The 18,669-nt window shown below is 44.3% G+C and overlaps 1 protein-coding gene across 2 annotated transcripts; it reads left to right on the top strand.

The window, feature by feature from the left end:
* Positions 1-690: 690 nt before the first annotated feature.
* On the top strand, positions 691-17,913 carry rbl1 (retinoblastoma-like 1 (p107)). Of its 2 annotated transcripts, none has more exons than XM_020654309.3 (22): positions 691-986; positions 2,830-2,963; positions 4,881-5,084; positions 5,490-5,554; positions 5,924-6,052; positions 6,194-6,357; positions 7,198-7,262; positions 8,054-8,228; positions 8,491-8,657; positions 9,252-9,364; positions 9,740-9,843; positions 10,235-10,372; positions 10,568-10,732; positions 11,671-11,827; positions 11,902-12,129; positions 13,246-13,451; positions 13,705-13,881; positions 14,047-14,118; positions 14,522-14,609; positions 15,776-15,924; positions 16,015-16,179; positions 16,461-17,913. In XM_020654309.3, exons 1-22 carry the CDS (start codon positions 825-827, stop codon positions 16,653-16,655), a joined length of 3,222 nt encoding a protein of 1,073 aa, XP_020509965.1. In that variant the 5' UTR covers positions 691-824; the 3' UTR covers positions 16,656-17,913. The 2 variants fall into 2 exon arrangements, with proteins under 2 accessions (XP_020509965.1, XP_065811349.1); XM_065955277.1 differs by lacking the exon at positions 691-986 and adding an exon at positions 1,215-1,226.
* The last annotated feature ends 756 nt before the right edge of the window (positions 17,914-18,669 follow it).

Here is an 18,669-nt window from a genome sequence, read left to right as displayed (position 1 = left end):
GTTTTTTTCCATAAATGTCGCTTGTTTGCATGAGATCTTGACAAGGCTACTTTACACAACACAAGAGCGCTAACTGTAGGCCTAATAGTTTTTGATTTGCTTAAAGTCCCTATAAACCAAAAAAAAGAAAAAAGTTTTTTAGTTTTTTATACAAAAGAAGAATGTGTTATTAACCACCAGGCCAAATTTCAGCAATGAAAAAAACTTTTATAAGTTTATTAAATTAAGCTTCAAAATCATGATAAATGTAGCTGTTCTCTCTCCTCTGGGATGATGTGGGCGTGTCCATGGAATGCGCCGAAGCCACGCCCACTCGCGGAGAGACGTACTCAACTAATTAGCGGTTTATTTTTCTGTTTTTAATTTGACTCTAAATCTTTAATTGTCAGGTGTGATGAAGCTTATCTGGGTGTCTTTAAGATAAATAAATGTGTATGATTGTGCTTACTTTTATGAATTTTGTGCTTTATTTGGGTTAAAAAGATAACGGTTCGTCTTTAGTAGGCGTAGTAACTTAACTACAAACCGGTTGCTAAGTAACGGTTGGCAGGCTGGAGGGAAGTAGGACGAGCGCAAGGGGAGAAGGGGGTTGGGAGAACAGCGCTTGGGACCGACGCTTCGACTCACTTCTGATTGGTCGCTGCCCTGCAGTTTTCGCGCCAACGCGCTGCATTGTGGGGCTAGTTGGGGCGGAAGTGCTTAGGTCGTGGGGAAGCTGGTGGTGTTGTTTGGATGCGGTCACGGGGGGCGTCGTGTTTTTGTTTTTAGGATTTTTTTAACCGGTGGGGGGATTTGAAACCAGGCCGGTACCGGGAGGATTACCGATGAGGGGCGAAGAGTCGTCGGATTCTGAGTCCGGGAGGATGGAGGAGAGCTCGGTCCGGAGGAGTTTAGAGACTCTGTGTCAGGAACTGAACATGGACGAGCAGACTGCGGCTGAAGCTATGGAGAACTTCACGGCCATATGGAACACATACACACTGGAGGTACTTTAATTTACCGTAATATATTTTAATATCATCATAATGTAAACACATACACACTGTGTTTACTTTAATATACCGTAATATACTTTAATATCATCATAATGTAAACAGGTACACACTGGAGGTACTTTAATATACCGTAATATACTTTAATATCATCATAATGTAAACACTGGAGGTACTTTAATATACCGTAATATACTTTAATATCATCATAATGTAAACACATACACACTGGAGGTACTTTAATTTACCGTAATATACTTTAATATCATCATAATGTAAACAGGTACACACTGGAGGTACTTTAATTTACCGTAATGTACTTTAATATCATCATAATGTAAACACGTACACACTGGAGGTACTTTAATTTACCGTAATATACTTTAATATCATCATAATGTAAACAGGTACACACTGGAGGTACTTTAATTTACCGTAATATACTTTAATATCATCATAATGTAAACACGTACACACTGTGTTTACTTTAATATACCGTAATATACTTTAATATCATCATAATGTAAACACTTACACACTGGAGGTACTTTAATTTACCGTAATATACTTTAATATCATCATAATGTAAACAGGTACACACTGGAGGTACTTTAATTTACCGTAATATACTTTAATATCATCATAATGTAAACAGGTACACACTGGAGGTACTTTAATTTACCGTAATATACTTTAATATCATCATAATGTAAACAGGTACACACTGGAGGTACTTTAATTTACCGTAATATACTTTAATATCATCATAATGTAAACACTTACACACTGGAGGTACTTTAATTTACCGTAATATACTTTAATATCATCATAATGTAAACAGGTACACACCGGAGGTGCTTTAATTTACCGTAATATACTTTAATATCATCATAATGTAAACACGTACACACTGGAGGTACTTTAATTTACCGTAATATACTTTAATATCATCATAATGTAAACACTGGAGGTACTTTAATTTACCGTAATATACTTTAATATCATCATAATGTAAACATGTACACACTGGAGGTACTTTTAAAAATATTCCCCACTTACATAAAATAATTGTTAGAATTGTGTGTCTGAACCTCTCACTTGTTAACTGACATGTTATGACATTCACACTTCCTGCTGTGAGACAGGTAACAGCCGACCCCTGTGACACTGATTACATCACCACCATCATCATGACCGTTGTTTTCATCAATGACAGCAGGGATTAAAAGTGATTTAAAGACACTTATGACTGCTTCACATAAACAGATCTGTGATGAGAGCAAGACAAGTCAGATCCGTTTAGTGGGTCTTATAGTCACACACACACACACACACAGAGCTTTATTCATCCCCTCAGCTAATCTGATCCTGGGTCAGTCTACAGGGTGCTTTTAACAGATTTAGAAGTCATATGATGTCGCATTTCTCCCAGTGACAGCTGGGATTGGCTCCAGCCCCCTGTGATCCCAAACAGGAAAAGCTGTATAAATAATGGATGGATGCTTTTACACCTATGTGAGTGATGCCACCTTTTAAAACTGGGGACATCAGCGTAACAAAGTTTATTTTAACACTTCTCTGGTATTATCTTATCACACTGACCATGTGCTTTGAAAGTTGCACATGTATGTGTGACCATCTTTTTTTAAACTTTTTACATTTTATTCACAGTAAAACTTCAAATGCTGCAGAATTCAGACTCACTCTGTCTGTGAGATCCAGTTATATCTGATTTTGAACGTTTCTGTAAAGCTCCTTTTGTAAGACATGCTTTTTCTTGATGTAGCACATGGGCACGTTTTCATTGATTTATCTGTGTGTTTGTGTGTGTGTGCAGGGCGAGGTGGTGCACTGGTTGGCCTGTTCTCTTTATGCAGCCTGCAGGAAAGGATCCACTCCCACAGTGGGTAAAGGTTTAATGGAAGGAAACTGCGTCTCCCTCACCAGGATCCTCCGCACCGCCAAACTCAGGTCAGTCTTCGTCAGCTCTGCAGCGCCTGAAAAACAAATCTACTGGAAGACTTTCCTCGTGGAGATGACAGCAGTGTCCTCAGATGTCGTTGATGTTGTGTTGTGTGCTCCTGCTGCAACACACACGTCCTCTCATTGGACAAAAAAAGAGTTAGTTCTTTAATGACTTGTTAACAGGAAGAGGAAACTGATCCTGTCTCCATGACAACAGTCTGTTGACAGCGACCGCTGTATGACCTGCACCGCTTCCTTACTTTTTACTGCATGTTTTAAATTCGAGATTTCTTTCCTTCTCTATGAGCATCAAACGGAGGATCTTCGTCCTCCTTCTCTGTTTGGATTATGAGCCTAATATAAATGACGGCCCCGCTATCACGACACGGAGCGAGGAGGATGTTGGTTACATGACACAAGCCATAGGAGACAAAAATGCGGGGAATATCTTTTATTTTGAAAAGGGCGCCCTTCTGAAAAGTTGAGTTTTCAAATAGAAGCGGTTGGCAAAAGGACGCTTGGCGCTGCGCCTTTTCTCTGGGCAGCCACCTGATTCTGCAAAGGCTCTCTCCTCATTGGTCATATTTTTGCTGCTCCCAGTTAGATCCCGACTCGATTACAAAATACTCCTACTCACTTATAAATGGCTCTCCGATCCTCAGACTGCTGTCAGAGACACACACCACACTCTGTACCCATGGAGACATGGTCACAGCCCCCCACCCTCTGGATCCCCCCCCTCCTCAGACATCAACAATGACCCTCCATCTGTTCTTCACAGCCGACATCCTCCCCTATCTCCGCCTCTCCATCGCTCTCTCATCGATTCAGGGATTTTCCTGGCTCAGAATGGGCCTTTGGGGGGTGACTTTACGTGCTGTAGTAAACGTTCGACCCGCGTATTAAAGTATAGTCTGTGAGTCTGTATTGAACAAAAATCTGTGCATTTCCTGTTATTTCTGACCATTTTATAAATAATATTATCATTTTGCTTAAGTTACTGAAACCCCAATTAAATCTTGTAAATAATTGATTTTTATTGCAACATTGAAACAGGGGAGGAGAGGGATTTTGAGTGAGAGGGGTGTAATCAGATTGAGAGAGGGGAGGTCACATCTTGCCAGTGCATTTCCCCCTCTTCTTATGATGGCTGCTCTTTTCCTTAAAATTGTGTTTTAGTTTTACATACACATTTGTTTAAGTACATTTATTACACTACAAGTAAACAGGTGCGCACGGTGGTGGGCGTTCCGGTGTGTGTGCGCGTTTGCAGCCATGTATGTTGGTGTGTCTCGTCTCAGCATTGCCCCCGCGATGACCTGTCTGCTGACAGCAGAGGAGCGGGGACAAGTAGCCACAGCTACATCATACCCGGTTTAGTATAGTTTTAACATGACTGTTGGGATAAATATTTACCGCCATGAAGTGGATTGCTCTTTGAAATGAACTTGCCAAACGGACAATCAACCCGCATTGAGCGCTTGTGAGTGGCAGCGGAGTGTCCGGAACCAGTCAAAAGAAACGATCCAGCGCGAGCCGCATGCGATGAGACGTCGTATTTAAGTTTATGTTGCATGTTGCTATGCTTGTTCAACAGTCGTTTGATGTATTGATATTTTTAACATACATTCAGAGAGGATATGATTTGCAATTTGTATCGTCTTTTTTTTTCTTTTGTGCTGATGATTTTCCTTTGGCGCTGGGTAAAACCTCTTTGGGGGGCGCCAAAGAATTCTCTATGCAGGAAAAATTCTGCCTTTGTAACACGTATCAGTTTACTTCTTTGTCTGGTCCCTCCAACATGTGAATCATCCTTCACACTATACAAGTTAAATCTATTATTATAATTACAACTTGTGTTGTTGATGTGGCATAAACAGACATCGATATCTTCTCCCTCTCGTCTCCTCCTCGCCCTCTCAGTCTGATCCAGTTCTTCTCGAAGATGAGGAAGTGGGCTGACATGTCAAACCTCTCGCAGGACTTCAGGCTGCGGATGGAGCATCTGGAGAGAAACTTTGAGGTGTCCACAGTCATTTTCCGAAAGTTTGAGCCCATCTTCATGGACATGTTCCAGAATCCGCAGGGAGGCGAACCGCCGCGGCAACCACGCAGCAGGAAGCACAGGTACCACACCGCATACAGACATTCATACACGCATTATAAAAAGTCAAGAATCTGTTTCTTCAGAGTCTGTTTATTATTAAGTCATGTGGTGATTTAAGTGTCAAACAGAATCAAGTCTTTGTATGTGTTTGTGTGTTTTTCTATCAGGGTCAGCAGAGTGTGCTTTGTGTTTGTGTGTGTGTGTGTGTGTATTCATAGTAATCACACTCACACACACACACTCTGCTGACCCTGAAGAAAAACACACAAACACATACAAAGACTTGATTCTGTTTGACACTTAAACTCACTGTGTCTGTGAGTCCTGACCATGAAACACACACCCACCCACACACACACACACACACACACACACACACACTACAGCCCAGTCTAACCGTGTGTGTCCTCTCTCTGACTCTGCAGGCGTCTGCCGTGTCACATCAGTGATGTGTTCAAGTTCTGCTGGACTCTGTTTGTCTACACCAAAGGTACAAAACACAAACACGCATATGCATTATGAAGCAGAACGCTGCAGGGCTGCCAGGGGAGGGCTGCTCTCCAGGTCTGGGAGGAGACGGTCTATGTAAGAGGTTTCAGCTGCTTACGTAGACATTCTTGGTTTCATATCGGGGAAGGGGTTAGGGTTAGCCGTTAGCGCCCTCTGCAGACTCATCCTGGGATTAACTAACAAACGTTTACCTCATGATCTGACACTTTGACCACAATTAGTTTGGACGTCCTGCATTGTGACACTATATGAGAGTTTATCAGGCTTCAAATAAATGTAATAAATTAAATGTAGCAGCTCGAGTCAGGATGCAGATAAACTGTGTGTGTGTGTTTCTGTGTGTTTTCAGGTAATTTCCGTATGATCGGAGACGACCTGGTGAACTCGTACCACCTGCTGCTCTGCTGCCTTGACCTCGTGTTTGGAAACGCTCTGCTGTGTGCCAACAGGAAGGACCTGATCAACCCCACCTTCAGAGGTCAGCGTGTGTGTGTGTTCAGACTGAACACTAAACCTGTTTTTATTTGTGAATTGTGTGTAACAGGTTTTTTGTTTCACGATGATTCTTTAACTGCGAGTCCTTGGTTGTGTGTGTGTATTTGTGTGTGTCTGTGTGTAGGTCTCCCTCCTCTGTACCGCGCTGACGGCCATGTTCCAGCTGACGAGCTTCCTCCGTGTGTGTTGGAGCGTCTGTGTGAGCTTCATGACGGGCTGGTGGTCGAGGCCAAAGGCATCAAACAGCACTACTTCAAACCGTACATCCAGAAACTGTTCAACAGACAGGTACACACACACACACACACACACACACACACACACACACACACACACACACACCTACAGAGACTCACACTCTCTCACACACACACACACACACACCTACAGAGACTCACACTCACACTCTCTCACACACACACACCTACAGAGACTCACACTCACACTCTCACACACACACACACACACCTACATAGACACGCACGCACTCACACACACACACACAAACACACACACACACCTACAGAGACACTCTCTCTCTCACACACACACACACACACACACACACACACACACACCTACAGAGACACACTCTCTCTCACACACACACACACACACACACACACACACACACACACACACACACACACCTACAGAGACACACACTCTCACACACACACTCACACACACACACCTACAAAGACACACACACACACACCTACAAAGACACACACACACACACCTACAAAGACACACACACACACACACATACATGTAGAGAAATACACAGACACACACACCTACAAAGACACACACACACACATGCTTAAATATAAACAAGTCAACAAATATCTCTCCTGCTTCAGAAGTTTTTATGAAACCATATTTACCTGCATCGCATGGAAGCAATAATATCGTTAAATGTTTCATGTTTTTCTTTTAACGTCTTTTAACTTCAGAACCAAAATCACATTTTTACCTCAGAATAATTATAAAGAGATCAACACCCAACCATCATATCTTTGACTTCATTCGTTTTGATTTGACTTCCCGCTTCTTTCGGGGTCACGTCTCATTTTCTGCACTTGTAAACTCGTGTTTCTGCATTTCTTTTTTTCTACCGATCAGATTCTGAAAGGAAACGAGGACAGTTTGACTGAACTGTTGGACCCTCAGAACTTTATCGACAACAAGTAAGCCAATCAGAGTCGAGGGTTAATGCAGCAACGTGCAATGCATCCCAGAATGTCTCGGTTATGTTTTTATTGACTTATTTATTTTTGACTGTGCTCTAATATTCGCCTGGTCCTCGTGTGTGTCATTTCCCAGAGGAACCACACGAGGCGTTGTTTGTTGTCTCTGACACTCCGTCTGTTGTTTGCTTGTAAATGGTCCAAGTCCAAGGGGGTCGGGACCCGTTCTCTAAAGGCACATTAACCACGAGTATAAACAAACACAATCACGGAGCGAGGGAGAAGAATGATGAAGATGATGCTGCGAGGTGGACACAGAGGAGAAGTTTAATCTCTGGCAACACTTGTTTGTTTTGTTTAGACTTCTTTCTTGTTGGCGTCTAGCCCCGCCCCCTCTTCCTCCCAACGCCATGACATTGCTTGTGATGATTGGTCGGGTATCACCGTGTAGTCTGACATGTCTGTCGGTCAAGTCTCGGCTCTGTGGTCGCTTAATCTGACACTGAGCAGCGTGATGGACAAAACGATGGTGTACTCTGACCTCTGCTTTAATCTGAGCTGTTGGTTTCTAAAATGTCGTGAAGAAATCAGACGCCACTTTAGTAAAAATAACGATTTCAACACCACAACGACAAAATCAGAAGTCCCACACAAATTTATTTTTGTTTGTTGACAGAAAATAGCAGCCAAACTCTATTAGACTGTGCTCCCTCTCTAAAGAGTTAAAGATGATTTCAGATTTATTGTTGTGTTAAATAGTGTGTGTTTCTTGTGCGTGTGTGTGTATATAGTAAAGCCATTAACAAGGAGTACGAGGAGTACGTGCTGACGGTGGGAGATTTTGACGAGCGGGTGTTTCTAGGAGCGGACGCAGACGAGGAAATCGGGACTCCGAGGAAAATCGTTCGGGAGCCTTCAGCCAGCCGGACAAACACGCACAACACACTTCAGCAACACATGGAGAAGGTACACACACACACACACACACACACACACACACACACACACATACACACTGCAGCAACACATGGAGAAGGTACACACACACACACACACACACACACACACACACACACACACTGCAGCAACACATGGAGAAGGTACACACACACACACACACACACACACACTGCAGCAACATGTGGAGAAGGTACACACACAGATATGAATCTATAACGAACATGTAAACATACATAATCTCTCTCTCTCCCTCTCTCTCTCTGTTCAGTCTGGCTCTCTCGCCCCCTCCACCCCTCTGACGGGGCGGGTCTACCTGAAGGAGAAGGACCTCCTCGTCACGCCGGTCTCCTCGGCGACACAGAGCGTCAGTCGTCTGCAGAGCATTGTGGCCGGGCTGAGGACAGCGCCCAGCGAACACATGATGCAGATCTTCAAGTCAGTTTCTGTTTGTCTCGGCGTTTGTTTCTGCGTGCTCTCATTTTGTGCAAACATGGATCCAGCTTAGAGGACAGTAACGAGTCCTGAATCACACCATAGAACAGAGAGAAGCGGCGTTCAGGAGACTTAGTTCAAATACTTGGAAAATCAGAAAGACGAGGCGAGAAAGAGAAATGAATAATGGTTTGTCTGACACACTCTGTAAAGTTGTCCCGTACCGGGCTTGAGCACGATTCAACCCGTGTATGTGGAGTTGGTCTGCTTCCTGTTGGAGAGGCAGGTGACAAACACCAGGCAGTTAGCTTGTGCTAGCGTGCATTAGCTTGCAGAGTAGCTACAAGCAGTACACACTACGTCCTGCAGGGGGCGGGGCTTCTGGGGGTTATGAGCCCAGGAGGAGGGGCCATGTTTGAATGTTTACAAACATTTCTACTGATTCACCTTTAAATAAGATAATAAATAAAGAGAAGAAGGCGATATGTAAAATATTTGTGGCTCCATACTCTGTTTTATCACTGAGAACATCAAAGTGTGAGGATTATAATTTCTTTAATATAATAAACTCTCTAAATGTTTATTCTGGTTTTACAGGTCGTGCTCCAGAGATCCCACAGAGTCCATCCTGAGCAGAGTGAAGACACTTGGACAAACTTTCAAAGAACATTACACCAATGACTCAGAGGACATGCCCGGCTCTCATATAGGTACCACACACATACACACGTACACACACACACACACGCAGGCACACACACACACGCACACACACACACATACTCTAACACACACACACAACTCCAGCTTGGGGATAAATTGAAATCTTCTGCTTGCTTACGATTTAGTCTGTGAGATGCAATATGCATATAACCACTCGGAGACCACCTCCTCGAGTGTCGCCGTGTAGCTGGCTGTCTCCGCCTCCGTGTGTTTGTAAACAAACATGGCGAGACTCGAGGAGTTAGTTATCTTTTTAAAGCAGGTATATTTGAACCTCTACATGTTGGTGGATCGTCGACCTGCAGGCTCTGCTGGATCTCTGTGAAATATGAAGTGAATCCTTCCATTATGTCTCGTCTCAGACTTTGCAGAGAACCGCCTGAAGCTGGCCGAGATCCTGTACTACAAGATTCTGGAGAACGTGATGGTGCAGGAGACCAAACGGCTGCACGGCAAAGACATGAGTGTAAGACTGACCTACAACACGTTTTATAAATGTGTCTGTGTGAAAGGAATACAAAATATAATATATATGCAAGCAGTTTCCCCCTGTTTGTAGTTGATGGTTATTTTGTTTACTTTTCCCGACAACTTCCCAGCTTCAGTTTTTTAAAAATATAATCTTCAGTTACACTCAGAAAAATCACCTTTAACTCCAAGAAATCTAACTTTCAGTTTATTAATAATCCTCAATTGTGTCATTAGACGTCCCCAGAGTCAGACGGGTTTCACTGTTTTTAATTATATATTTGTTGTTTTTGTGTGTGTCTGTCTGTCTGTCTGTGTGTGTGTCTGTCTCTGTGTGTGTGTGTCTCTCTATCTGTCTGTCTGCCTGTGTATGTGTGTGTGTGTTGCAGGTGTTGTTGGAGCAGGATATCTTCCACTGCTCTCTGATGGCATGTTGTCTGGAGGTGGTGTTGTTCTCCTACAGCTCACAGAGAACTTTCCCCTGGATCATCAACATCTTCAAACTCACACCCTTCTACTTCTTCAAGGTAACACACACACAGACACAACACACGAACTCACACACACACACATACACGCACTCACTCACACACACACACACACCACGCACTCACCACGCACACACACCACTGGATACAGAGTCGTACTTCCTGCTGCAGAAAACTTTCAGTAAATATTTCTGTAACATGCTTGTGTGTAAATGTGTGTTTCTGTGCGTGCAGGTGATCGAGGTGTTTATCCGCTCCGAGGAGGGTCTGTCCAGAGATATGGTCAAACACCTGAATTCCATCGAGGAGCAGGTGCTGGAGAGCCGAGCGTGGAGTGCCGACTCCGCCCTGTGGAGCGCCTTACAGGCTGCAGGAAACAAGGTCCCCACAGTGGAGGAGGTCAGCAAGAAACATCTCGTTATAATAAAAATAATAACTTTAGTTAACAGTTAACAGTGGTTAGTCCTGTCCCCTCACAGCGAGGAGGTTCCTGGTTTGACTCCCCGCCTGACAGGAGTCTCTCTGTGTGGAGGTTCGATATCGATATTATTGATGATGGTAATGATGATGGTCTTTGTTTGATAACGACAACTTATAAGATGGTTTCTATACTGATTAGAGCTCTCAAGAACTGCCGTCAGTGTTGTGCTTTGCCTCTGGTCACTTCCTGTCAGCACCTGTGTGTCCAATCGGACTCAAAGCTGATCCTTTGGTCTGACTGACATTGTTCCCTTTTTGCTAGATCCTTGCTTGTGTTGTTCTTCGTGCTTTGGATAAAAGCGTCTGCTAAGTGAATTGTAGAATTGTCTTTCTCTATATGTCAGCCCTGTGATTGGCTGGTGACCAGTCAAGGGTGTAACCCCGCCCCTTGCCCAATGACAGCTGGTATCAGCTCCAGCATCCTGCGACTTCAAACAGTAAAAGTGACATAGATGATGGATGGGTGGATTATTATATTTACACAGCAGCTTTAAGAACAGATGTTTACAAAGCAAAGGCAGGAAGTCGGGAGTTCTCACCGTAAACAATAGCACATGGAGCGAGAAAGCCCGAGACACCCAAGCCCTTCCAGAGAGGGGGCGTGGTCAGACACAGCTCATTTACATATTTAAAGGTACAGACACAGAAACAGCCTGTTCTGAGCAGGGCTGAAATAGAGGGGTTTATAGACATGATCAAATACAGAATCAGAGTGGATTTAGAACAAGAAACTTCACACACATGTTTTGAGGAGCTCTGAGACTTATTTAAACTGGATGAAAAGGAGGAGAATATGTCACCTTTAAATATTTCTTTATCTTCGTTCTCTTGTCGACCTCCTTCTTCTCTCTCTGCAGGTGAATTTCTCCTCCAGTCTGGACTCTGGTTCTGGTCCCGGCTCTGGTTCCAATTCTTCGGGAGGAGCTCAGTCTCACCTGCCTCTGGTCGCCCTCTCCCCCATCATCCACCCTCGAATCAGGGAGTTCAGATCAGGCCTGGGCAGCGCTCGTAAAGGTGTGTGTTGTATCTGTCAGTGCGTTCAGGTTAACCATGAGTAAACTCTAACACGTTGTCTCCTCTCTCTGCAGACGTTCCTCCCTCTCCGCTCTCGGTACACGACAGGTACAGCTCTCCGGCAGCAGGCAGCGCCAAACGCCGTCTGTTCGGTGACGACACACCTGTCCAAACGTCAGGAGGGACCCCCACTGTGAGCCCCATGTCGTCGCCCGCCAAAAGGTTAACATTCGGATCCAGCAGCACGCTGAGGATCGGTACTCAGGGCGGGCAGACCACCGTCCTCAGCTTCCCCCTGCAAGGTAGAAGAAGATAGATAGATAGATAGATAGATAGATACTTTATTGATCCCGAGGGAAATTCAAAGCATCCAGTAGCAGGTCACAAAGACGTACATGACATGAAACATTTGTTACAAATTAACCACAAAATCGACGCCCCCCTCCCATACATATATATATTAACCCGAAAAAAAGATTTAAAGAACACCCCTAGATGAATCAAACTTAAACTGTGCAATTAAAAAATAGACTTATACAAGAAATATACATAACCCGTACATTTGTAATTTAAAGAAGAACCTGTAAACAGTTGAGGAAAATTAGTAATGAGACCTGAATATAAAAAAAGAAACACATTTACATGTGTTCAGCAAAGAGATGATCCGCTGACTCGTTTCACATCAAGTCACATTTATCGATGTTAATTTGAAGCTTGACCCAAAGACAGCTGGACTCAGACCTTTGATCCTCCTCTCCTCCTCCAAAAGTCTTCTTCAGTTCTAGACTTTCTGGTGGATCAATAGCATGCTATTAAACATTAGCATGCTACTGCTCCAGGATGACTCACATCAGAGTCGTTCATCTAGTTTTGCTGATCACGGTTGACACCCCCCGTCGTCTGAGGGTCGTTGGGGTCACATGCTCCAAGGTGGGACTGGGGCTTCAGTCGGACTGAACCAGCTGCCTTTGGATTGAGTTTTGGATTAACCGTGACCTGGATGACTGAGAACCTTCACAGACATCTTCTGTTGATGCTGACAGTCTTTTCTTTTATATCGATAGAATCGAAAAGCTGCAGAAACTTAAAAAACAAAGTTCAGATTTTCAGTCACATTTATGACAAAAACAGAGTGAGTTGTCTAAACTGCACAAATACGCTGCCAATGTTTTTCTGCGGTTTTTGATACTAAACAATAAATTACCGAATGTCGCAGTCTAGGATTTATATTTTTGTTGGGTCAGGTGTTCAATCCCCAGCTCCTGCAGCCACATGTCCGATGTGTCCTTGAGCACGACACTTAACCTCGAGTTGCTCCCGCTGTTTCATCGGTGGCGTGTGAATGTGTATCAGTGGACTGGTTTACAGACAGGTTTCTGCGTCTCTCTGAAATGGTTGTTTTGTGTGAATCTCTTCAGGTGTGAATAACGAGCGCACCTTCACTCTGATCCCGGTCCAGTCGTGTGACTCCTCCGGTCCGATCACGGCTCAGTTCCTGCTCACCGCCTCACCGACCCGCCTCGCTTCCCCGAGCCGATTGACCGTAGTACCCACAGTGTCCGACCCACAGACAGGAAGTGGACGGCCTCGACGCACCGGATCACTCGCTCTGTTCTTCAGGAAGGTGAGAGACCTTTGACGTGACCTCAGTGAGTTCACTAAGGTCATGGTTCGGAAAGATGGGCTTTAAGTGGATTTGAATTCAAAGATCTTAAACACATTTTTATATTTGTCATTTCACTTTTAACGCGTTCAGAAGCCCGGACAGAACCAGACCAATCCTCTCTCTCTGTTCTTTAAAATCTATATTCCCCTCTATCTGATATTTAACTTTTTTACACAATTGTATTTCCTGTGGTGTGTGTGTGTGTGTGCAGGTGTATCACCTGGCCAGCGTGCGTCTCAGGGACCTGTGTGTGAAGCTGGACATCCTGCCTGAGCAGCGCAGAAAGATCTGGACGTGTTTCGAGCACGCTCTGGTGCACAGCAGCGAGCTGATGAAGGGCCGCCATCTGGATCAGCTGCTGCTCTGCAGCGTCTACATCATCTCCAAGGTAACCGGGTCTTTGAGTCCTGCAGACATGATCAGTGTGAACGCCACTCACACATATTTATGTTTCTGACAGAAGGAGTTCTGCTGTTCACCACGTTTACACTTTTACAAACTATTCTGAAACTGAAACATCTGAAGAACCTGTTGTTGTATTTTTATCCTGCAGATCACCAAAGAGACTCACAGCTTCCACGACATCATGAAGTGTTACCGCAGCCAACCACAAGCACACAGCCACGTGAGAGACACACACACACATATACACTCACTCACTCACACAAGCACGCAGATAAACACACACACATTCACTCACTCACACACACAAGCACACAGATACACAGACAGATACACACACACACACAATTGTTGCCGTAGCTTTAAGAGAACTTCAGATCTTCAGACACCTTTCTGCTGAGAGAGAGAGAAGCTGTCTGAATGTGCAGCGTTGTTTTTTGTGTAGTTTAGTCAGTGTGCACGAGTTTACCTGGAATATCTGTTGGTCAAAAACTACAAATGACCATCAGGCTTATAGGTGTGTTGACGCGGTAACAAACGAGTATCGATATTGTTTATTTTTACTACAATCAAATCTAAGTTTAAATTTCTAAACCTTTATGTATTTTTGACGTGTGTGTGTGTAGGTGTACCGCAGTGTGTTGCTGCGTCACACTAACAGAGAGCAGGTGACGGACGAGAACATGGAGGTGGATCCTGTTTCAGGAGGAGAATGTAAGAACACACAAATACAGACACACACACAGGAAGTTTTGTGTTTTTTTATGAAGGATCCCTCTCAGTTACCCTGAGATAATCTTTAGTGAGTGTTTCAGAGTCGACGACTTTAAGGAGAGAAAAGTTTAGAAAGGCTGCAGCGGTGAAACACGCCAACATCAGTCAGTCACTAAAATACTGAACTCCTCACGGCCTGGACTCTGAATGTACACACATCCTCTCGGCGGGATAGAAACACACACTTAACATCAGAAAGGCTCTGATTTCACTAAGTAAGCTGCTCCGCGGCACCGTCCCTTTGTTAGAGCTGAAGATGTAAAGACGATCATTTCATGTCGGATATGACAGCGTTCACCTCAGAGCTGGTAAACGCTGTCTTCACTGAGGCAGCGAGCGGAGCGACAAGGATGATGGTCTCTGTAGTTCCCGCTGGCCTCTGCTCTGCTCCTCTGCAGCTGAAACAAAACGACACTACCCTTGATTCCTACGTCACAGGTCCACATCTGGACACTTCTGTTGGATTGATTCGTTACATCCTGAATAATGAAAGAATATCCTAATTTATTTTATATCTATGAAGCGTTTCTTAAAGAGCCCATATTCTGCCCTTTTTGGGTTTCGTATATTTAATCTATGTACCTACTTTTGTACGTTCACAATAGCTAAAGTCTAAAAAAAAGTGTCTGTTTTCATGTACTGCTCCTCCTTGCTCCCTCTACACTCTGAGTCCGTCAGCTACACTCTGTTGAGCCCACACTGTTAGACCCCACGTGTGCCAAGTCTGCTCTGATTGGTCTGCCGATCCGCTCTGTCGTTATTGGTCAGTTGCTCAGCACGCTTCTCGGAAATTTCAACATGAGCTGCAGGGCTTGCCACAACGAGCCAATGGGCTTAGATCAGTGATCTCACACTGACTATGACGTCGCACTGACAAATTTTTATCGAGTGAGGCTAGAACCGAGCGTTACATGCAGCTAATGCTACAGCTAACAGGAAGAGGTAGGAGAAGCCGTGTTTCCGCGGACACTTGGAAAACACACTAAAGGGCATATAAAACCAGAAAAAGCATAATATGGGACCTGTAATCTGCATAGCAACACAAGACGAGGAGAAGAAGGTTAAAAACACCTTTCTTTACATGATCGATCTGTGTGTCTCCTCAGCTGCAGAGAAAACCAATCAGGCTCCAGGAGAGGAGAACTCTGACCAATCAGGGGAGGAGGAGCGCGGTGACCTCATCCAGTTCTACAACAACGTCTTCGTGCTGAAGATGAAGAGCTTTGCGCTGAGATACGCCTCCCACGACAACCGGGTATGAACGCGTCCCAGTGTGACGATGACACAGGTTTATTATAAATATAAATGCATGTAGTAACGGAGGCGTGTGTGTTTCCTCCTGCAGGCCGACGCCCCTCCTCTCTCTCCGTTCCCGTCGGTGCGTGCTCAGCCTCTCTCACCTCGTCGTGTTTCTCAGAGACACTCGCTTTACGTGTCTCCTCACAAGAACGCTGCAGGCTGCCTCACCCCAAACTCGTTCACCTACAGGATCAACAGCAGCCCGTCCAAGGTATACACACACACACACACACACACACACACACACACACACACACACACACACACACACACACACACACACTGGGACTTTTATGAAATAATCACACATACGTGCGTATGTCCGGCTTGCATGTGATGAACCATTCTGCGCGCCATACACACACACACAAACATTCATACACACACACATGCAAACACACTCACTCACACACACGTGTTATGCACTAACAATATAAAATAGTATTTTTACTCGATTCATCTGAGTGTAATATTTCCTCTGTCTCCGTCCAGGAGTTATCGGACATCAACCGGATGATCCGTCAGGGCTCTGTCAGCAGGAAGAGGGCGTTCACCATGGAGGGTGACGTGATGATGTCATCAGCCTGTGACTCCCCCAGCAAGAGGGCGTGTCCGGAGAATGGCAGCAGTCCAGACGTGCTGCTGAAGCGTCTGCAGGACGTCGTGTCAGAGCGTCAGAGTCACTGACGGACAGCGTGCAGACAGGAAGTGTTTTAATCCTTTATTTTAGATATTTATGACCTCATCATTAATCCACCTGTGCACGCCACGAAAGAATGTTGATTCGTTTGACTCCTAGTGTCATCACAAATTCTAAATACAGACGTTGAAGCCATAAATAATATCAAAACTGATATTTGAGCCTCAGTAGGATCCAAATCAATCACGCCATTATCTGTTAGCGTTTTATAGTCTCTGTGCAGCTGACTTCTGTGACATAAGACGAGTTTACAGCGTGTACCTGAAGAACAGCGGAGGACACCTGATCACACCTGATCACACCTGATCACACCTGTACTCACCTGATAACACCTAAACACGCCCAGGACGATACAGAGAGATATCATTCACACACTTCTGCTGCTCGATGACGGCAAGCGCAGGCTCATTTCAGACCGTGTATTTAGAAGTTCAACATTAAGGCTAAAACATCCCATAATGCATCACTCTCTGTAGGAGCACATGTGACGGTGGTATGCATCAGAGAAATGCGTAAATGTCCTTTTAATTCAAACAAATATCTTCTTTTGAGTCCAGAGTGACACACACTAACCTCCGTCAGTACATTTTCATCTTCAGACGTGTTTACGGCGTTACAGCAGAGTTCAGGTTTCCATGACAACAGTGGAGAAACACCAGAATCAAGAGACTCTTTGTGAAAACATTTAAACCCTGAGAGGTTAAAGGTCACAGTCTTTAGGTCAGATTAAGTGTATGAATCATTTAGAATTATTGAACTCTGACCTTTTGTACACAGTTTCCATGGCGATGAGTGGCACACTGATGCATTGAACTCGTCTCCTCTCTTTGTAAGATTTTACTGCTGCCTACTTTAACTCTTTTATTACTTTTACTCCTTCCTTTAATCATTCGTCTTCGTGCACGTGAGCGTTGTGGTGATGTATATTTCTGAAATAAGAAGCTAAATGCTAAAGCTAACAATCCGAGGGCGTCATTAAGGCAGTGTTTGTGTACCAGCTGTGTGTAGTATCTACACAAGGAACCCGTCATGTTCATGTTCACACCAGGATTAAATAAAAGAACACCAGCAAACAAGACGTTTAAACAAACAACTTTTTGTAAAAAGAAAATAAAATCGTAGAAAATAAAATATTGGAGAATTCACGAAGCAGGGATCGTGTTTCACTCCTCTCTGTGATTTTGTGCTTTTCACGTACATTTGTATTTTCTACAAAGAATTTGTAAATAAAATGTACTCAAAGGAGCTGTGTCTATTTATCTGACTTCTTACTTCATCATGTCTGCATGTTTTCCGCTTGGATTTAGAAGGTAGGCGGTTTTAAGTCACCCCGACACGGCCATTTTGGACGCCCCTCGGTTTGCCAGATATGAGAGCAGTTATCAGGTCAAACCAACAGGTGTTGCAGCGATGGAAGCGGGCATGAGAACTGGTTCAGATTGAAGTGATTGTACCCGACCTAAAAAGCCTCTGCATGTTTCTAATAAGCTCCACGAGCAGAAAGGTGCTCAAACTAGGATCAATATTGGAGATGCTTTTGAAAAATGGAGAGAGGTTAGAACGCAGAAAGGTTTACAGACCGATGCAGAGCTGGATAAACACTGAAGCTTCAGTGTCCAACACATGGCAACCTGTGTGAGCATCAACTCTAGAGAGGAGGGGGCGAGGGGAGACAGCTCTGTACAATGTTTAGAATCTGGACTGCAGTACCCATGATAAACACTAGGGGTCAGAGTTACTCCTCCTTTAATGCTTCAACTGAATATATTTAAAATAATTTAACCACCACACCGGTGCCTGCCTTTAAGAGGCAGAACCAGACCTGACTGGTAGATCATTGTACCTCACATTCTGGGAGTGTAATGTTCTGGATGATATTGGGCAGCAGTAGCTCAGTCTGTAGGGACTTGGGTTGGGAACCACAGGGTCGCCAGCTCAAGTCCCAATGCAGACCAAATATGGAAGTTGGTCTGGTAGCTGGAGAGGTGCCAGATTGCTTCC

This window comes from Labrus bergylta, chromosome 5, assembly GCF_963930695.1.
Source record: "Labrus bergylta chromosome 5, fLabBer1.1, whole genome shotgun sequence".
Classification (NCBI taxonomy): domain Eukaryota; kingdom Metazoa; phylum Chordata; class Actinopteri; order Labriformes; family Labridae; genus Labrus; species Labrus bergylta.
This window is presented reverse-complemented; position numbering and strand designations above follow the sequence as displayed.

Coding starts and splice junctions, on each gene's coding strand:
- rbl1 (XM_020654309.3), top strand. CDS start 825: ATGAGGGGCGAAGAGTCGTCGGATTCTGAGTCCGGGAGGATGGAGGAG. Junction 14,119..14,521: donor AACCACAAGCACACAGCCAC/GTGAGAGACACA, acceptor GTGTGTGTGTAG/GTGTACCGCAGTGTGTTGCT. Junction 16,180..16,460: donor TCAACAGCAGCCCGTCCAAG/GTATACACACAC, acceptor GTCTCCGTCCAG/GAGTTATCGGACATCAACCG.